We start from the raw sequence: 21,681 nt of genomic DNA on the forward strand, positions 1-21,681 counted from the left end.
TCACCAACACATGTTGGCTATTACCAATCTCTGTTCTGAACGTATATTATGCACCCTGTTCAAATCCACTTGTTATGAAAATTTCTACCCTTGCGTATGCTTTTAGTACATATCCGCGCATGTCTTCAATTTATAAACAACGAGCTGTCAGTGTTTTATCTCCGTCGGAAAGCTCAAAATAATAAAATCTAAGTTTTTGGTCTAACCATGAGAAATCGGTCGAAAGAAAGTAGATACAGGGGCCTAGCAGACGACAGATACTTCAGAAGGAATGATTTCTATCAAAACTACCACGAAGATTATTCAATTAGCCATCGTTGCAATCATAAATTTTCCAAGTAAGTCTACAGCCTCCACATACACATTATATGCAAACCTCCCCCAAACCCAGTCTGATGCATATAATAATGCTGATTGAAATCTAAAATAAAATTCGAAAATTAAAATCCGCAACAACTTTTTCAGTCTCTTTATGCATATGGTGCACAAGAAATTCGCTGCATTTGCATTATTTTCGGCAACTGCATTCGTGATGCTGCTCATTTACATAAATTTCGATAAACATTTTATTGCTGAGCGCACGGCCAAAGCTAAACTTTTTCCACCCAATCCGGAGATACCGCTGCCACCGTCATCGGTAAATGTACGTCGATTTAAAAATGCGGCCATAAATACGGATTCCGAGGAGTGCAGTTCAATAGGACGGTGAGTCGAAAATTTAATTGAAAATTTTATTAAAATAAAAATTTTACTGCTGAAAACTGGGAACCATTAGGAAAAAATTAGCAAATTTGTCTGCAAATTATATTGGGCCTCTAATCTGTCAGTACAATTATCGAGTCGGTTGAACCCTTATTTGTTTTGATGCAAGAGTTTTACAAAGAAATTTTAAAAAATCACTTGAGGAAGTTAAAATTTAGCAATTTTTTAACACTCTCCAGAAGAAAGAAAATGGTATGCTAGGTGTTTCACGAGTCTGAGAAAGCGAGGATTTATCAGTTATTTATGCAACAAGTAGTTATTCAATTGCTGTAATCATAAAAACCCTTTCGAAGTAGTCAATCGCTGGCATAGTGTAATAGTGTATACATCGAAAAATTTAGTTTTGCGCCGGTTCTGCAATAATTCCTTGAATAATTCACACGATTTTGTTGATAATGGCCTTTTTCTTCAAATAATTTAGTCAATACCCTTTCTAGCAAATTTTCGACTAATTTCTAATTTTACAAGGCTGCGTTGCGTTTTTACCAGCTTATTAAATGTATAGTTAGGTTGATAGAGAGGGTATTGATTTAGTTAAATAGTTATGGTTAGATGTTATATGTCTGCAATTCAACTCTTCGGTTGTATTGAAATTCATAAATTCCTCTTTTTATCGATAAATTTATTGGTTACTTCTTTTTGTAGCTAGTGACAAAAAGTATATCTTCCATTGAAGCAGTGAAAAAAGACCCTTCATACGTTATCTAAACCATTCATGAAAAAGTTTACTTTTCTCAGCTCAGCTGCGTAATAATAGTTTATGCATTAAGTTGCGAAATGGGGTTGTTTTCCTCAATAGATGTCACATCGTTTGACGAAAAACCCCCATTTCTCAACGTGTTGCATACAACGTTTCTACAACCAACTGTGAAAAGTGAACTTTTGAAATGCAAACTTTTGAACCATTTATAGTCATAGCGTAAATAGAAAAATTTAGTATCGCGTTCAAACAATTTGGTTCGATTATTATTTATTATTATTTTCGTGGTGTTACTTTACATTACTAGTGACAAACAGTGAAGCCACCAGTGAACCAGTAAAACAAGAATAGACCGGCTATAAGCCTAGTGAGGTCTTTTTTCTTTCTCTCAATTTTCTCACTTCTCGAGATAACAACTACCAAATTCTCAAGTTATAAATAGAGAAGCAGGCAGAATAAGTGCATCAGTCTGTGCGAAGCTCTCGAATCGTAAACATCTCGCTGGTAATTCATTCGGTTGTCAACTATCATCGTGGTAGTCCAACTACCAACTATCAAATTTTCGAATTGCAATGCCAACTATGAGCAATTTGGTTATCAGATAACAAATAATTATTATTTGCCTGGTGTTGATTTGCTCATAGTAGCATTGCAATTTTGAATCATTGCTGTTATCGTCTCATTTTTGATTTGTGACACAGACACATGGACAGACAGACAGACGGACGGACAGATGTAGTGTCCACAATAGGGTTTTTTTCTAAAAGAAAAAAGACCTAAAAAAGACCCTTCCTACGTCACCCAAACAGGGCGTGAGAAAGTTCACTTTTCGCAGCGCCGTTGCAGAATAGTATTTTGTGTTACAAGTATTGTAATGTTGATTTTTTCAGCACTAAACCCAAGTTTTCCGGTTGCAATCGGGTCTTACAAATAAAAGGGAAATTGTTGTAGAGTGATTTCTTTGCTATTGTTTGTATGTTCCGTATCTTTATGATCCTTACGGCACACAAAACGTTGTTTGTAATTCGTGATGAAAGCGGAGTTTTTCAGGACACGTCGAAAGCGAGTCCTGAACGACTAGTTCTGAAAAATGCTATTTAAATCTTTGTAGGTCTTTGAACAAATCAGTTTCGGAAAGTCTTACGATGGATGAACGAAATTGGGTTGAAAACTATATATTTTGGTAAAATGTTGAGCCCTAACTGTCGATCCTGTTTTCCCTGATTACTGTGGTCAGTAGCTAACATTATGTAGGTTTGTGACTGATTTTGGTAACAAAGGTTATTGGGTAAAACCAACGCACTGTCGCTTGACAGTGCTTTGGTAAAACTCTAAATTTTTTCGATAATTTTATAATGTAAGACATTAGCCATTCAAGCTATGAAACATTTCTTTTTCAAAACTTCTTTATAATGAAACCAGTAGTGTAGACATCTGAAGAACAGTCCATTTACTGTCCATCCATTGTGATGAACATACTGATAATATACTTGCCGTCTTTAGTGTGAAAGATTAAATCTTCTTCACCCAGTCCAACCATTCTACACATATTCGTATTTGTGAAAATCAAGATGAGCACAGTCAATTTCCCATTTAAAATTCATTTTTCTTTTTGAACAAACCAGTCATGCATTTATAGGCCTTCATATCATCCCCTTCGGCATATGAATTTAAATGCAAATTTCAATGATTTGCATTACCATTGCCGCGCACTGCTTTCTGTACATTAAAAGGTACTCTAATATACATGTTATGTACTTTCTGCGGTGTTGCCATTAGATATATGAGAGCACACGTTATAAATGTACGGTTACTCGTTGCCGTGAACTCAGCTCTAAATTCGCAATGTTGAATGTTGATAATAAATTGTTCGCAGTATATAAATAATCGCACAAAAAAAGACCAACATTTTTGAATATGAAAAAAAAAAACTTGCAGAAGCCGGTTTCAGATATTTTTTTCTTCTTCTCAAAAACAATGTTTTGTCGATTGTTGCGTTGATATTTACATTAGCTCGCATTATATTAGCTTCTTAGAGAGCGCAGAACAAATGGTATGAGAGAAATACAATAATGGATTTCACACAGGCCGGATATCAAACTGATTGTTTGAATAATAAATAGTTTGATTAAAAACCCATAAAATAAAGATGTGAATAACCTTGTCATTGTCTCTACTCCGACGCTCGACATATCAATTAATTTCTGTTCTCTTTTTTTATTGTATTGATCTATCGGCGAAAAGACGAGAGGTATAGTGAGATTATTGGCAGAAAGAAAGAGAGATATTTTCAGATGATTTTTCCATTTAAACATTTTTTTTTTGTTTTTATTCAAATTATTGATTCAGAACACGAGATTTTCATAATAATTCTAAATGATTCGAACGACAATAATTAATACCTTAAATAGAGATGAATTAATTGTAGTAATGAAGCAAGTTTAGGTTTTGTTTGATTGATTTTTTTAAGTTTAACAACAATGTTTAGTACACACTCCTCTAGTAATTATTATTATTTATTTATGCAACTAGTTTTCCTTTACTTGACTAAAGTTACTTTTGTAATTCAATAAATCAAAAACAAAAACGCACAGCAATCGGAGTAAAATGTAAACTTATTTAGATAATTTATATAATGTTCTTCACGGTGTGTGTGTGTTCTTATAATCCAATCGAGTGAAGTTCAATCATACCTGAAATAAGACGAAACGAGTCAATTAGATCCCAAATCAAAAATTACGAAACATTTAAATTTTCGCCAAAAATAGAAATTTAAGTTTTTTTTTATTTCTGTATGGCCCCCTCTGTTTATATCTAAAAATAATAAAATGCTAAATACGACCATTGAACTTACACAGAATATTCTTTTCTTGTTGTTATTTTTATGTAGTTCTATATCACAGCACTGAAGATCACAATCGGATTAGTTCTTTTTGCCCTCTTTCTTGTTGTTTTCCGTGTTCATGAGTTTGGTTAAAATCTTTCTGGAATGTCCACTCGGATCGGTATGATTTGTATGGGTGCTAGCTTCCTTCTTTGTTCTTTGTTTTCCGCTATGGCCACAAAAGATGTGCTTGTCATGGTCACCCAAGTTGTATTCCTCGTATTCATCGAATTGTTGTTCAGTCGACATTTTACTAATTTTTCCTTTTATTTGGCTTTGTTTAACGAAGAAAAAGTTTTTTTTTTCACCACTCGGAATAATTCAATGTACACGTAGTCAAACGTATCTTCTGCTAATATTATATATTTTGAACACAAGAATTACAAAATCAAATTTTCTCTTTTTTTATACTGCGCAATATTCTGGTTTTTATTTGTATTTGAGAAAGAAAAAAATTATTATTTTTCCAACACTTTATGTAGAAAACAGCCTGTATGTATCAAGTTTTATTCGATAACTGAATGTTAAAGAACCTTGTGCGCAGTTATTTATATTCTGGGCAATAAACACAGCCTAACACATCTGTCCGACGATGTGTATGTGTTCGAATATCGCACTCGGCAATTTTTGATGATACACTACACAAGAGAGTGGGAACCGCATATAATACACACATCCATATAACATTCGGTTCTATGTAATCGATTCGTTATATTTTGTATACCTACGAATCTATATGTACCTTAAGACCGCGTATATCATTGAAAATACAAAAAAAAAGTCTGAACAAATTTTCTTATCGTTCAATATTTGTTTTTGTTTTTGTTATTAACTTTTTAGTTCGTTATTTTCCTTGTGTTGTCTTATCGCAACCATCCACGTCGCGGTAAAAATGACTGATGCCTGAATTTCATCATTTTATTTTTTTTCACGAACTCTCTACACCAATCGATGATTTTCCTAAGGATTTTTTTTAAATTAAGACGAATATGTTGGCCTACATTTTAGAACGTGTAGAACAAAGACAATGATCGACAAACTTTATGAGCGGACAGATGTTTTTATGTAAACGAAACGTTCGCATTATTTAGAAGATTTACCTTTTTCTTTGAATAATATAAATGGTTCCGACTTCTCCGTCTGTGACTGGATGTAAAAGATCTTGTTGAAGATGAACATGCCCTTTACAATGGTTATTTACGTATGTGTCTTAGATGATTCATTTTAGATAAATTCACGTCGTTCTGGACGAAAACTCTAGAAAAAAAAAACTTTAAAATTGACCTCATTTTCGTTCGTGAAGCACGAAATAGTCAGTTACTTAATAAGTATAGAGAGAATTACGAAGGAGATGTTCGAAAGTCTTCTTCTTTTGTTTAAAATGTAAAAATTCCATAAAGGAATAATGTTTGATGAAAGATCTTTTACTTCAATTGATTATAGATTACACTTGAACTCACCAAATATGTATACAATACTATTGAATAGATAATAAGCCGTTTCTAAAAGGTTTAAAAAGTCTTGTCAACTGGTTCACGTTAGGTTTGAAAATAATGGGATGTCATCTCCAATTTTTTTTTCATATTCTGGTTGAGAGACTTGAGTAATGTACAAAAACGCATTCAGTTTTCGGATCGGGTCGGCCGTTTTGAATCACTTTGAATAACGAAACGATTCTATTTGCGAAGTTAGTCGAAATATCGACCTGCCACATACAGGATGAATAAAAACAAAATAATAACTCCCGACTAGCCTGTAGTCTTTACAACTATAACGTAGACATGCTCCACACGAAAACACGCAAATACTTCGGATTTGTTCCAGGCCACTCAATGGATTTTTTTAGAATTTACTGTTATAGGCTGTGAAATTTCAGCATGCATTTTCTTTAGTTCTTTTTCAGCAGCTTTGATTGTATGTGTATATCAGCTGGAAACAGCTGAAACAAATACAAGCTGAAATGTCACTGCCTCTGACTGTAATCGTGACAAATAAAAAAAATTCTACGGAATATTAAATAGAAAATTAAATTGATATATGAGTCATTTATGTGCTTGCCGATTGCATTCTTTGATATTGTGACGAGCTAACATTTTTTTGTATAGCAGCGTCTTGGTTTAAGGCTTCCTTAACTTTACTTCTTACAAACAAAAGGAACAGCATTAATCAGAATCTATTAAAACTTACTGACGATAATAACTGATAATATCTAAGACGCAGTTTAGATCGTATCTTGTTCGTTATAAAGTCTTTTACTTCATTCGTTTTAACATTAATTTTGATATAAGAAATTTGTTAAGAGTCATCGCTTTTTTTCATCGTTGTAGACAACGGATGACTAAATTTTAAATATAAACGAGTTGCTTGAAGTGTGAATGTAATTTATGCTGTACACTGAAAATCCGCTGTCCGTTAATCAACAAATATTTGAAAAATGGAATTATCTCAACTTTGTTTCATGAATGAGGACTACTCTGCGTTATGTGCGTGTACTGCACGTGTAACAAAGCAGACGACACTTGGACTTAAGAGCTCATTATTTATCCGTTTTATTACAGTGCAAGGAAATTGTATTTTAACCAAATGAAATGAAATCGGCGTGTTTTACCAACTGCAGTAAAAAAAAATAATAATTGAGATAAGCTCAATCTACAAATGATCACATCTTCAATTCCAATGTTCATAACCTTCTCGATTATTTTTTTGTTTCAAAAATTGTCGATCGGAGAATATTCCAGTAAAATGTTTCGTTGCTTTGTTATCAATTTCACAATTAATTTTTATTTTTCTCAGGAGATACATACAGCTATGAGTCATATGATTCATATTCCAATTAATTTATACGGAATGCTTAAACAAAAGTAAGTTTCCTCCGACTTCAATGAAACCACCTGTTAAAATAAAAAAAAAATATTTTTTTGTCCCAAAAATACATTGCTGACATTATCTTGTTCCAGTAATTTGTTTACATTTTTCAATACTTTTTTTCTGCTTCATTAAATTAGTCGCACTTTCAATAATACTGATAAAAATAAACACGAAATACAGGTACCTTGTGGATAGATAGGTACTCACCTTATATTATATACATTCTAGTCATCATTTTATCGATAAATATTTGATAGCCCATCTGTGTTTTGATGGGTTACACTAACTTGTATGCATATGTGAAAAGTAACACGTACACATTTCGGTATATATTAATGTGGAACATGAAAAACATTTTTTTAAATTCATAAACAACCGCTTCGCTAAAGATAGCCTCTAACTTAGATGGGAGAATAAGTGCATTGCCTACGCGCGCTCTGTATCTTGAACATAAACATATCTTAATAATTTAACTTAGATCAATCAATGGCACTCATAGTACAATACAAGGATTTATAGTTGGTAGACAGATCCTTGAACGATATTCGAATGATTCACTTGTTAGTGTTAGAGCTTGTTTTGATAAAATTAACTGAGTGATTTAATCAGAGCTAGACAAAGGAATAAATAAACAAATATTACGTAACCGGCTTTTTGTTTTCATTCGTTGAGTGGATGTTGTGTTATTTTTCACGTGCGATTTGTCTGCTATCTACTTTAATTGACACTAGAAATTTACTGTTTCAATTAATTTGATTATGGAAAATTTGGCTAAATAATTTTAACGAAAACAAAGGTCTTGTTTGTGTTGCAAGCTTTGGCTGTGAATAGAAAAATGCTTAAACATATAAAGTAAAAGATTTTGTATCAAACGCAACTGGTTTGTTATGTAAATTTTTTCAAAATTTCCTTGATTCCCGATTGTATTTCTCGCTGTGCGTTGTAGAGTAACTAAATTATCGTACGGATCCAAGGTTTCGGTGAATAAAAATTGAATTCATCAACACATTCAAATGACATTGTAGCAATCTGAATATTGAGAGGGTTTTCGATCTTCTCTAGAGTCTTGCACTGAATATTTTTCGATAAGTATAAATCAGCAGACGACACGTTTCTTTCATTGTTCCTTTGTTCAGCCTTTTAAGTGGAATTGAGTGGTAGACAATTATTGTTCTTCGTAAGTCGATACGATCGTTTTTCGCCTAATGCACTTGAATTTAGTGAAATCTACCCACGAAAAATTTCACTTAATTTACTTCTCGAAAAAGCCCTTCGGACATTGTATGAAGAAGAAGGACTTATCAATGCGATTTATCCATACAAAATTCAAAAGGCCTTTCGGGCATCGCCCAAACGCCCATAGGGCCAGGCTGCACCTGGTAACTAGGCTTGGTACAACCTCTCAGTTGTTGCAATTCTATTTTCGTTCAAAATCTAAAATTATTGCGGTCTACAGCATTTCCGGTTCGTGAATATTATAGTAGAATATGAGTGATGAATGAAGGCATAATTTATGCATAATCCATCCATATAACGCAGTCAGAAATTAATTGAAATTTAAATATCGCGACAGCATTTTCCGATGATGTCAGGAGTTTATATAATACTCAAGCAATTAATACAAAAGGAAACTTTTCATTTTAGTATTTTGTTCGACAATAATATAGTACCCATAGTTTATCGCTTAACTTTTTGTTTATATATATATTTGGATTAGCATGCAGATTATATTTCTCTCACTGCTGATTCAGTATAATTTTATAAAATTGTTTTTAATCAGTTTTAAACGCGTCAAAATATAATAATGTTATTGTTTTCGTTTAGTTTAATTTTGTAGTTACTTTGTATCCACTTATCTATGCAATGCATTCCACTGTCCGGTACAGTCTCTTACTTATATTACGCTCAATATGATTTAAATTTCAACTTGAACAATTCACTGAGCACAATCATTTTTGTGCATTTATATTATTCGTTAACCTCTATAAGAAAGGGCAAAATTGTTGCATTTGTCGATTCACTCATGTATCACACCATATTAAACCATTTTTCACATTTTGTTTCTGTATTAAACTCGGTACAACATTGAAGGCGACCTCTGATCGCCTTTTTCTGATTTCATTGTATACATATTCAGATTCTTTATAGTTGTGTTCACGAACAGAAATAAGTTTTCGGCATGCTAGCGATTTATATATTTAATTATTCCGAAACAAAGAAAATTGGACTAGTTCTTAGGCCAGTGGAGAAAGTGGCGCAAAGCGATAGTGCAGAATTTTTATAATCGAAATGAACTTCATTTTTACTTATACACCCAGAGAAATTTCAATCAATCCGATTCGCTAATTCATATACGATTTATGCATCAATTGGTGTGCTATATAGATATCTCAATAACTGAAACTAGTCTGTCTGTATCATATCCCTGTCTTAATTAGAAAATGATATTCAGAATACGGAATCGAATTCTGAATATGTGCGGAATCGAACAGCCTATGGCTTGAATACTCAGAGATTTATACGATAAAGAATTAAATCTCAAGACAAACAGAAAGTAAGAGAATAAAGTTTTGGGGTACACGTTCCTTTCTTTCATAATAGCACGCTTTGGATATAGCAACTAACTTACGATGGTTAACATAGTTTATCACTTGATTAACATTTGGTTAATCGTGTTAATCATCTAAGTTATTTCCCCTCGGATATCGGTGGCACCTTATACTCGATTTAACAGGAATAAGGAGTTCATTTAAACTTTTCACATGAACTATAGTATATTCGATCCACACATAATATGCACCGAAAGAACGCTAAGGTCTGCAACGTATTATTTGAGAATTAATTTGGGTAATTTTACACAAACGACGTAGTAAGTATTTGAGGGTTGATACTAAAATACGCGAGAGACCACGTCAGGTCAGTTAATTTCCTTGAAAGCCTGGACTTCACCTTATTTCCTAAAGCTCAGCAATTCAACGAGGTTTGGCTCAAAAATTGTTTTATGCACTAGCACTATGCAGCTGGTATTGTAATTTTCTTAAGTCTTTTGGCTTTAAAGATTCACGTTGGGCTCCAATTCTGTTAATTTATCTAATCAAAATAGAGGACACCCAAATTCATTTGCAGAAATATATTAGGCTTTGAATAAACAAAATTGTTTAAATTATTGGCGCCGTGAGTCATTTATAAGTTTAGCATTTTTTGTATTTACAAACATACAAAAGCCAACATCTGCCTTCTGAAAATTTAAATAATTTGAAAATTTGAACGCAATTAAATCTTCAAGGTCACATACTTAGCAAAGAAAAAAAATATGGAAAACTGCTAACGAAAGAATGTCGACTGAAAAAAGTCAATTTTAATTTCACTATTTCAGATCGATAATGCAGAAAAATGGAAGTGTAATCGATGCAACCATTTCTGCGATGTTCTGCTTAGGATTGACGTCGATGCAGTCAATGGGTCTAGGTGGCGGCTTTCTGATGAATCTTTTCATCGAAAAAGAAGGAAAAGCGTACACAATAAATGCTAGAGAACGATCACCGATACTGGCTAGAAACGAATCGTACAACGCGCACAAGTCGGAGCAGAACAAAAGTAAGAAACTATACTTCTAGGCCATCGAAATATTCGGAAGATCAAAATAAATTCTTAAAAATTTAAGTGTTTACTGGCCCTCTGTCGATCGCTATACCTGGAGAGGTACTCGGCTATTGGGAGCTACATAAACGATTTTCCGTTATGAAATGGCACGAACTAATTGAACCAACGATCAAACTCTGTGAAAATGGATTCGTTCTGTCCAAACATATGGCCGACTCTTTTCGTTTGCATACTGCTATCAAGGACATTCCATACTATCGGTAACTTCTTGCAGAAAATCAAAAAGATCCAACGAAGTCTGAATGTTTATTCAATTTCAGTGAAATGTTCTTGAACCCTGATACTGGCTATATGCCAAGGAAGCCAGGATCTATAGTGAAACCACCGCAGAGTTTATGTTTAACTTATCGACTGTTGGCGAAAAATGGTGGCAAGGATTTTTATACCGGACAATTAGCTGAACATATTGTGGCCGATCTGAGAGAAATGGGAAGCATCATTACGAGAAGGGACCTGGAGTTGTACAAGTAATTGAAATGTTTCTATTTTGTCAAAATTTTACCGAAAACTACACTAAGATTGCTAGAACTTAATTCCGATCAAGAGACTGGCCGCTATATATTTACGATCGTTCTGATTCGTTAACAACATTTTTTCAACAGAATTCTTATAAACGAATCGATACCAATCAAACTTACCGACAATGAGACCTTGCACGTTACACCACCCCCATCAAGTGGATTAATAGTTTCCTTCGCATTGAGCATATTGCGAAAATGCAAAATAACCAAGGATTATCGAAATAAGGCCGTCATCTATCATCGAATTATTGAAGCTTTAAAATTTGCGTTTGCTCAACGACCGAGATTAAGCGATCCTCTGTTCGAAGATACTCGTTCGGTAAAGTTTTTCATTTTGATTCCATTTTGGTTCCGTTTTTTTAGCGAAAACTTTCAGATAATTTCGTATTTAACATCCGTCGAAACAACCGACAGACTCAGCAAATTTGTCAACGATGAACAAACATATCATTCGCAATTTTACAATCCAAAATTTTCCATCAAAATAAATTTCGGCACATCACATCTGTCCATCATAGCACCGAACGGTGATGCAGTGTCGGTGACTAGTTCCATAAATTATTAGTAAGAAAAACGATTTCGGCTAAAGTATCGACTGTAGGAACTCCAGCTAACAAATCGTTTACATTTCAGTTTCGGTTCAGGATTAGTCGGCAGTCGATCTGGCATCATATTCAACAGTGGAATGGATGACTTTTCCTATCCGCAACAATCGAATTATTTCAATTTGCCCCCGTCGCCATTCAATTACATTCAGCCTTTAAAACAAGCCGTAACGTCTATGACACCGATAATTATCACCGATAATTTGGGAAAGGTAAAAATCGTAATCGGAGCAGCTGGTGGCGCTAAAATCATATCATCCGTTGTAAATGTAAGTGAACACGAAAATATTTGCTAATTATGAATTTTGGAGCAATTTAATTTGATCGAAATTGCTTAGGCATTGGTTCGGATACTATGGATGGGAGAAGATATAAAACAAGCAATCGATGCACCGAGATTACATCACCAATTGATACCAATGATTCTAGAATATGAATACGGGAATGAACAGGTTAGTGCGATTAAAGCCTGAATCCATTCGGTAAATAATTTTTATGAAATTAAGCGGTAAATGTAACTTTTGTTGATCGATGTCAAACAGATTTTTTAACGTTTAAATTAACTCGTCCTGAGGACACTTAATAGATTTTTTTAAATTCCTGCAATCCATCCGCTACAGCGCAATAACATAGTTCATTTACTTTGATTGCAGAGTATAATCAGCGAGCTTGAAAAGAGAGGACACGTTATGGAGCGATATTCGAATCGTGGTTCGATCATTAATGCTTTGTACCGAAACGAAAGTGGAATTTTCGGAATAGCTGACTACCGGAAACTGGGCGAAGTCATCGGTTTCTGATTCGTTTTTCGGTGAAATGTCGTTATTACGTTTCGTTCGGCACTACAATAACGACAACTGACGACCAAAATTGTGTTTAGTATTAATTAATGAGTGATGGACAAGCAATTGATACAGGGAAAATCAGCCCGTGTCAGGACAATTTATTGTGGATTCGATGTGATGGCCAAATCTAAGATCATCGAACAGTTCCTCAGTTTATACTTACCAAATTGAGGACTACATTCCTAAATTGAAGATGCAATTCGATAACTTTTGTTGACTTTTTTAACAAACTTTGGTATCACAACTCACAAAATCTTTTGTAGTCCATAATAAATGATAGAGGGGGAAATATGAACAGAACATATCTATTCCTCTTCAGTACAACGGTACAGGCTGAGTCTTTGCTGTGCGAGCATGGCAGTCCACTGTCTTTGTTTAAATTTATCATTCTTCGATGAATATCGGGTGCGATCGACTCATATATCTATACTGAATAGACTGGATCAATAATTATGTATAAGGCACGTAGACGTTGTGAAATTCCTGTGAAACAAACCCGTTCATTTTTTATTTGGAGAAAAACCATTCAGAAACGGCACCTATTATCGAAAATAAAATGACGTGAAAATGAGTGATTGGCTACCGCTTCTTTATTATAGCCAAACGTAAAATGTTAAGGTAAATGAAGTAACAGATTTTATATCAAACACTGACAATACTACTGATTATATGGCGATACGTTTGCCGTTTGTGAATGGTTCATTTTTCTTTTATAAACTTACGGAAAACGCGACATGTTTTTCCTTATCTTTTGTTGAAATATTTAATTTGATTATTTATCTGTGATAGTGATAACTGTATGTGTAAATGTACTGATCATTCGTATAATATATCATGTAAGAATAGAATACTTGTTTCGGATATTGGAAATTGACAAAACTGAATCGATTCGGAATTTCCGTAAATTTCAATGTTAAACAGAAAAATTAAGTGTTGTCGATGGAAGTTGTAAACTTTGGGCGAGCGATTGCAATGCAATTTTTCTGAATTAATTTGGACAATTATTGGTGATGTTGAACTAAATCTGGTGATTGTGTTGCCTTCAAGAAATTTTTATTTTTGTATCGAAATTACGAACCAAAAAATTAATTCAGCATTTTGCAATAACCATGTTTAAAAGACATTTTTTAAATGTTCGAAAACGAACTGAACATTTGGTCAAAGAACTATGCGTTGACTGACACTATAAATCAACTGTCGAAATGAGAAATGAAGTAAAAGATTTCGCTTCGATGTCTTAAAAATTGTTAGATCAAAAGTAGAAATAGAGTCGATAATTACACCACTAATATATACCTCCCGTTTGTGAAAGCTTAAAGTCTCCATTTGCAAATCGTAAAAGTTGGAAAATTTGTGCTCAAGGATTTTTTCTAAATTCAATTCTGAGAAAGAAACATTTTTACTTGTACTAAGTTCCGGTTTCAAATGTCCTTGCAAACATACATTAAATTTTAGCCAACGCAATGTCGAATTTGAATTTGAATTTAAGGGGTAACTGTAATTGAATTCAACACTTACTGTAAAAATGTTTCACTATAATAAACCCTATGAAAATTTTACCTTGTACAGCGCATAGGCGATGTTTAAGAACATTAAATTCTTTTAAAAAAATATTAAATTTTTAAAGCGTATTTCACTATATTTGCTCAAAAGATCCCTTATCAAGATACCTATGTTCGTTTTATGATTTTTTAAGTTGTTGATGTCCACGAGCCAACCTACTAACTTCGTATCATATTTTTAAACATTTTAACAAAAAGGAACAAAATTTTCGAATTATCGGGCATTTTTGGGAATGTTAAAAATTTAATTCCTTAAAATAGGTCCTCAGCTCAGCTCTGCTCTGTATACGTTTGATTTATAAGTCGAATGTAATCTTTCCTTTAACGCTACTTCCAGACCGTCTGTTCAAAGAACTTTGAAAACGATCGAAGGTTTGATTGTTTTTTAAATGAACAAAAGTCGAAACCGCACATTGATTTTTTAATAGTTTTTCGTTGAACGTTGGTAAGAATAAGGAGATTAGAAACAAAAGAAAATACTTCAAATCATAAAGATACACTTACCAGGTATGTCCAAATTAATTTCACGAAACAATTTGTAAACCGCTTCCACGTCCTTAAATTAGATTAAATGGAAAGATAAATTTGTAAAAATGATTCGCATTTATTGTAGGTTGAATGTAAAGAACCTAAAAGAACCTAAAATAATAAATTCTAAAACATCGATTTCTCTTTTAATTCGTTCTTGACATATTAATGTAACACGTTGAATTTGCTGTAGTACTCGCTGATACTGACGTTCAATATCAAATTTAAACCAGGTGAGTGAAATACAAGTTGACATTTATCTCCGAAGACCAGCAGCTTTACGGATGATACAGCAGCCATCCCATACAACATATTCCCGGAACAGTATTCGACTATCCCTTGGAAAATCAATTACAGTTTTTAACATTCAAAAGTATCGACATATTATACATTTCTTATTTCTCCAACTTCTCTCATTTCTCCATAACGAGTATATGGAGAAATGAGAGAAGTAAGGAAAATATGAAATGTATAATATGTCGATACTTTTGCATGTTAAAAACTGTAGCACTTTTCGTTTAAGTTTCATGCAGTTGAGTTTTCGTTGTGAAAAAACTCGTTGCAACATTTCATAACGACCTCTCCAGTTAGCTGTGAACCATATAGTAATAGTCATAATGAGCAGTGTTACCTTACGATAATTGCACCGACTAGTAACTTGTTAGTATTTCCAGCGTAGCCACGATGAGAACGTTGGAGTAGGTCTTGGGAATCGGTTCCAAACTGCTTTCTCAGCTGGTTTGTAGTTCCCCATTTGGCTGACACAATTCTATCAATAATCTAATCAAGGAATGCAAGTAGTATGCAGCCTTGACTTAATGCTGTGGAGATGTAAGTGCATTCTTCAGTTTGAAGGCACATTATCCACTTTCTGAAGGCACAATGTTCACATTCTGAACGCTACAAAATGTAACGCCTTAGACGCGATTTGGTTGATGAAGAAGACTCTTAACCAAATCTTCATTATCAGTGACGCGCTGATCCAGAACTAACTGCTGGATTCGTTCCATTGTAAAAGCAGCACTTCTTTTTAGAGCTTGAATGTCATCGACTTTATCACACCAATATCCAGCGAAATTGTGGTACGGATTTACTGGATCGATGACCCGAGGCAATGCATGATTAGCGAGTTTATGATCCTTGGAAATGGCACGGAAACTATTGAAGGATACGTCTAGTTTTTCAAAGTTCATGAGCTCCTCCAGAAAACGAATGAACGCCTTTAAGTATGGCATGTTTTTTCGGGCAGCATACACGGCCACCAATTCGATGAAAGTGCTTGCTCCAGAAATATGGAAGTCTCTTCCGATCGCTTGGAACCAACACTTGGAAATGCGTGCCATCTCGTTGGCAAAACTTACTCGTGATTTCATGAAAAAAAGCGTAGATTCAGCTAGTGCACTGCTGTACTGGTAACAATTTTTGGCTGGATTTAGCTTGATTTGTTCAAGCACTCCCATTTGCTGATGATGACGTTTCGAACGATGCTTCTTGAAATCCATCGCGAAGTTAGTGGCTAAAACCATTTCGCGGCCATTAATCTCAAAATTGATCGATTTTTTATTCAGGTTGATTTCGAACGAGTTGAACGATTTTTTTACTGAAGCCTGATTGCAAATATCGTAAAATTCCCTTAAAATTCCTTCAAATGGAGGCAGGTGGCCGTTGATGAAGTAAACGCAATCAACATCCGATTGGATAGTGTTCGTTCTTTTCCCGAAACTTCCGGCAAAGAAAAATCGGTCGATTTTGTAGACGCTTTTCACTTTCAATATCTCGGCGATCTGTTTAAAATTTAAATTGGTTTTAAAGAAATTTTTTTCGTAAAATTTCGAAAATGTAAGCTAAATTTTTCTGAAAAGTTTTTAGGTGTGGCTGAGTGTCACTCTTATAGAATTTGATTGTTTTGCTATCTGTAATTGTCAGTATTACGGTTTTTTAAGACCCTTCGGATATTGCAAATTGCAAATTTAGGCTTCAATAAAATTCTTATTTTTAAATCTCTGTCAAAGCACGTATTATATTCGAGCCCGCTGTATAACTTCCTTTCCACACTTTTTAACAGGGGCACAAATGCACGAATGCACGTAGGAAATTTCGGTCAGTGTGGAATCATTTTTCGGAAAGGTCATAGAATTTAGTGAGAAGGATTCTTTTGAAATACCACCTACCGAAATTGGACCCCGTTTCGTCTGAGATGGATATATATAGCGTTTGAAAGGCCGTGGCCTCAGGAATTCAAAACAGACTACAGATAGTCTCTAGCCAAAATTGCTTGCTGGTAGCAGGTCTTCAAAAGTGCCGATACCTGGGTATTTTTTGGACTCATTTTACGACCGTTAACAATTTGCAAATTGGTTGTGAGTGTCAAGTACTTTCAGGGCATGCCTGGTTAGATAAACATATACTAACATATGTCAGAAAAAAATGATAAAGTTCCAAGTTTGGTGAAAGGAGTAAAAAGCTATGGCAGGTCTGTGCCGATAGTAATGGCTATTAATGTGCAACTTAACATGGTCTCTGTAACGTATACGCTATCCAAGCTTTCCATCAATGTCTCATATGCCGCGTTTGTGATCGTGTGCATATGAAATTTTGACATTCAAAGTGTTCGTATACCCACATCCCACTACTAGAAAATTTTCGATCACGATCACTAACATTCCAGACGAAATTGATCCGATTTCGGTAGGTGGTTTTTCAAAAGAATCCTCTGACAAATTTTTGAATTGTAACATTCGTAAAATCAGTTTTTTACCATGAAGCAATGACGGCTCATTTTTGTGAAAATTTACAATTTTAGATCATGGTGTAAATAAATGATTTTAAGATTGTCTCGACCAAAAATATGCCACTAATTTGTCTAAAAATCCTATGCGAAACCATGGAATTTTTTCGTGCAAAATTAATATGGCGCCTACATTTTGTAAAATACAATTTTACTTTCTTCGGCAAAATTGTAGCAAATGATATACAGAACAATATTACCAAATTTTTTTTTTTACTTCGGAACATATTTAAGAAATTATTTAACTTTAACCTTAAATTTAAAACATCAATTTGAAGAAAAGTCGGAAAAGTCTTAAACGATTTGGAAAATTCGGAAAATCTAACTGCACCAAAAAAAAACTTTGAACCTTTACCTTTAAAATGAGCTATCACACGTATCTCTCCGTTTCACACAGCCCTGTCAATAATTCGACAAAGACACCTCTGCATTTAAACTTTGAAGGGGTGGGGAGGGGAAGGACGAGGAGGAATTTTTTGTCTCTTCTTCAGAAAATTATTTCTTCGATGTACCCAACAACCTCCAATCACTCGTTTGTCGGAACTCGCTCGCTAAACGTTCCTTAATAGAATTTGCGTTATCGACTACACTAATTTCTAAGGCGTTTTTAACTGACAGACCCATAGAACTAAATGAGATATTTTTGGCCAAGAGATTCTTCAAATAATTTTTTCACCAAGATTCCATGACTTCTTAGACTCTTCGTTAGGATCATTTTTCAAAGATAAATTAGCAGTTTTTCACTTATATCTTATAGCTTTGCTCCTAGCATTGACAATCGTATGTCAGACGTTAAAAAGCATCGAAACTTTAATAGCATTTTCTGATATCAACAAATATTTTCTATCGGAAGGCATCGGTACTTTTTCATACCACAAAACCCGAAAAAATGACCCAAAAACTGTCGATGTATCTCTTAGGCAGTCATATAAAATGATTCGAATATGCTTCAGAAAGGTAATTTGGACTTTCGCCGTTGGAATTGCGGTCTTACATTTTCCAGAAATTAATAAAATTTTAATAAAATAATAAAATTAAAGTACCTCTGTTTTGAGCTAAAATTTACACGAAACTGCTCACTTTCCTGACAACACCAAAAATATCACAACACAAGAGCGTATGAAAAACTGCCACTGATACGGTTGGAATTGCGGTTACAAATTTTTTAAATAAATCTTGAAATCTCACAAATGTTAAAAAACAAACTGCAATAGGTTTAAGCATTATCAAAATATAATAAAATGGCGTCACACTAAATCGAATCATTTCCGAAAAATGATGTCAGTTCGATTAAAATGCTTCTATTAGTAAAGTGAAAATATGGGCAGCCAAATTTTTAATCCAAACAACGCACTGTCTAGCACCGAAGCTGACCTTGACGTCATTCAAATAACAGTGCGTCGATCCAAATAATAAAATAAATTTTTGATAATTTAAACGATTTCAGCCTGATTACCAGAGTATACATTGTAGAAGTTGATTTCAGCAAATAAGTGACAGAAAATCTACATATTTTAGTCAATATTTTGTGTGTTCAAATTTAAATTATTGCGCTTTTCCGAATTTCCTAGTTGTTTCGAGTTGTGATCGTTGGATGCATAAAGTACCAATTGTTAAGAAGAATCATGTTGGAGTGTGTCTTAGGAGGAACAATTATGCCTCTTAATACCCTCCCTGCCTAACCGCATAACTGACGAAAGTTCCATAGAATTTGGTTAATTTCATAAATTTAGCTCACATTTTCGTAATATAACTCTTTTTTACAACATTTACTCACTTTTTGGGCGTAACTTGAACTTTCCCTTATGATATCTTCATCAGGTTTAATTTTCACCGACAATTCTAATAGAGCATGGTTCATGGCATTGACCTGCTGTTTGAATTTATGAAACGCTTTGCTCTTGAATGTATTAATTTGATTTTTTGAAAACATTGTTAACACTTCGATTGTTCAATTTGAACTGACTGTATGACAATTTTCTTTCAAAAACGTTGGGTGTTTAATAATATTATACAAGCTAAAGATCTGCTTATATTTTTGTGAAACATTTAGATAAGTTATATATACATAAATAATGCATAAAATGTTGTGAAGTGGTTATTTGTCTTCCACTCATTCGTTCACACGTTCGCAATATTTATAAATGTTTGTCATAACAAAAACGAAGTGGTACACAGACCGGACTAAACGGTCAGAGTAGTGTATTACATGTTCTTCTTATGTGAAAATTGTTGATCCCGGATATGAAAATGATGCTGCACAAGATCCTTTTTAACAAACTGAAACAATACCCTCTCAATTGACTGAAATGAAAAATCAGTTCTTGAATGTGTGTGTGTGTGACGTTTTCGTTTACAGACAGTAAGGGTAGTAGGTTGTTTCAAAACCTTGAGTAAGGAAACTTGAATCCTGTCAAATTCAGTTGCTTGAAATGTGCGCGACATTTTTAAAATTATTATGTCTACAATTTGAAAAGTAGATATAAACAGGATCGAATATTAGATTGGACTTGCCATAAAAATGGGTAAGATTGGAGTTCAAATCTAAATAATTTACTATTTCCTAAAACAACTGAGGTGAAAATTCATAACCGAAACTAAAGATTTTTCTTTACAAAGGAAGAAAACAGGAAATAGGAACTAGAGCAGTTTTTCTAAACAAAAACAAAGGTGACAGTTCCGGGGAAAAAGCTTCTATTTTCTTCCCTCTCGAAACAAGGGGAGAAAATAGACAAACTTCAATCAAACGAAGCGTGAACCAAACATCATTTTCTCACTGCCTTGTGAGTCGAAAATAAGGTTAATCACATCGCACAGATGAAATAGTTATTTGTTCACAGAGTGAAAACTAAGTTGATAATTTTATTTCGTGAATGTGGATGTTGGGCCACATGTCACAAGTGAAAATGATTCTTACTTTTTCCCGAGCTCAACACAACGTTTTTCACAACAAAGACTATTGAAGTTTCAGCTGAGGTGAGAAAATGACTATCCGCTGCGAAAAGTGAACTTTCTCATGCCTCATTTGGATGACGTATGAAGGGTCTTTTTTCACTGGCTCACTGGTGGCTTTACTTTTCGTAGCTAGTGACGAAATGTAAGTGCAATTCATAACTGCTGACAAAAAGTGACGACCTTTCATCTCTAGTGACGAAAAGTAACAAGAACAAGAAAATATGCAAACAATATGCAACATTGCAACATACATATGAGTTGTATGCAGCTAGTTGTACGAATAACTCTTCTAGCCTGCGTTGTGAAAAAAAATATTTCTCTTCTCAAGTTAATTACCTGCTTCGGATTTAAGATGTCAAATTTCTTCGATGTAGAATATAAAAACTAATTTTTTACTGCTCACTTGAAATTTTATCTAAATTATCTGCACATCCGGTTTGTGTTTTTCTTAAGTTATTATTAAAACATAAACAAAGTCTGCACTGTTCAAAGCCACCCATATAATAAATTTAGCAGAATAAGAGCACTCAAAAAAATATTGGGTCTTTCAATATTCCTTTTTTTTATTAAATGTTTATTTTGATGATTTGAAAGTTATGTACCGAGCAGAAGGCGTGGTACACAATCCAAATAGACTACACTAAAAAAAAATTTTAGTCTGTGGTACGGGTAGTGGTTTTCATGCTGGACAGAGAAAAATATTCCGTCTAATATGAAAAATATTATTCGTACAGACTAAAAGTATTTTTTTGCGTATTCGATTCCAGACCTCACCCTCGGCTCTGTCTGGAAACTTCTCACACGCTAAAAAAGACTTTCAGTCGAAAAGTATAAAAAAGATATTTACGCTGCTAGAACTGTGAAACGGTATGTCGTATCGAGATGGAGTTGTTTACTACATCGAGCAGTCACATTTCATTAAAGTTTCGATTTTATTCGCGCAAGTCAGTATAGTAAGCTCGTGATTCTATTATGAACTTAGGTTTCTGATGTTCTTTCA

The 21,681-nt window shown here is 33.9% G+C and overlaps 3 protein-coding genes across 8 annotated transcripts; 1 reads left to right on the forward strand and 2 right to left on the reverse strand.

The window, feature by feature from the left end:
* The first annotated feature begins 157 nt into the window (after positions 1-157).
* On the forward strand, positions 158-13,696 carry LOC119080422 (glutathione hydrolase 1 proenzyme). 6 transcript variants are annotated; one of them, XM_037188763.1, is made up of 10 exons: positions 158-338; positions 466-705; positions 10,591-10,811; positions 10,879-11,077; positions 11,138-11,344; positions 11,480-11,717; positions 11,775-11,962; positions 12,032-12,272; positions 12,342-12,455; positions 12,657-13,696. In XM_037188763.1, exons 1-10 carry the CDS (start codon positions 208-210, stop codon positions 12,801-12,803), a joined length of 1,926 nt encoding a protein of 641 aa, XP_037044658.1. In that variant the 5' UTR covers positions 158-207; the 3' UTR covers positions 12,804-13,696. The 6 variants fall into 6 exon arrangements, with proteins under 6 accessions (XP_037044658.1, XP_037044664.1, XP_037044663.1 ...); XM_037188769.1 differs by lacking the exons at positions 158-338; positions 466-705 and adding an exon at positions 7,376-7,394; XM_037188768.1 differs by lacking the exons at positions 158-338; positions 466-705 and adding an exon at positions 7,393-7,413.
* Positions 3,923-4,878, reverse strand: LOC119080560 (nuclear protein 1). Its single transcript, XM_037188975.1, has 2 exons — positions 4,317-4,878; positions 3,923-4,155 (listed from the first exon to the last, which is right to left on the reverse strand). Exon 1 carries the CDS (start codon positions 4,593-4,595, stop codon positions 4,386-4,388), a length of 210 nt encoding a protein of 69 aa, XP_037044870.1. The 5' UTR covers positions 4,596-4,878; the 3' UTR covers positions 3,923-4,155; positions 4,317-4,385.
* Positions 13,697-15,682: 1,986 nt separating the features above from the next.
* LOC119080484 lies at positions 15,683-19,701 on the reverse strand. Its single transcript, XM_037188873.1, has 2 exons — positions 19,504-19,701; positions 15,683-16,722 (listed from the first exon to the last, which is right to left on the reverse strand). The coding sequence occupies exons 1-2, from the start codon at positions 19,657-19,659 to the stop codon at positions 15,856-15,858; spliced, it is 1,023 nt and encodes a 340-aa protein (XP_037044768.1). The 5' UTR covers positions 19,660-19,701; the 3' UTR covers positions 15,683-15,855.
* Between the last annotated feature and the right edge of the window lie 1,980 nt (positions 19,702-21,681).

Source organism: Bradysia coprophila, unplaced genomic scaffold, assembly GCF_014529535.1.
Source record: "Bradysia coprophila strain Holo2 unplaced genomic scaffold, BU_Bcop_v1 contig_350, whole genome shotgun sequence".
In the NCBI taxonomy this organism is placed as follows: Eukaryota; Metazoa; Arthropoda; class Insecta; order Diptera; family Sciaridae; genus Bradysia; species Bradysia coprophila.

Bases quoted from the DNA above. Each gene is read 5' to 3' on its own strand.
- LOC119080560 (XM_037188975.1), bottom strand. From the start codon at position 4,595: ATGTCGACTGAACAACAATTCGATGAATACGAGGAATACAACTTGGGT.
- LOC119080484 (XM_037188873.1), bottom strand. From the start codon at position 19,659: ATGTTTTCAAAAAATCAAATTAATACATTCAAGAGCAAAGCGTTTCAT. The intron at 16,723-19,503 runs GTGAGTAAATGT...AATTTTAAACAG, and splicing joins GTTCAAGTTACGCCCAAAAA to ATCGCCGAGATATTGAAAGT.
- LOC119080422 (XM_037188763.1), top strand. From the start codon at position 208: ATGAGAAATCGGTCGAAAGAAAGTAGATACAGGGGCCTAGCAGACGAC. The intron at 706-10,590 runs GTGAGTCGAAAA...TCACTATTTCAG, and splicing joins GAGTGCAGTTCAATAGGACG to ATCGATAATGCAGAAAAATG. The intron at 11,718-11,774 runs GTAAAGTTTTTC...GAAAACTTTCAG, and splicing joins TGTTCGAAGATACTCGTTCG to ATAATTTCGTATTTAACATC.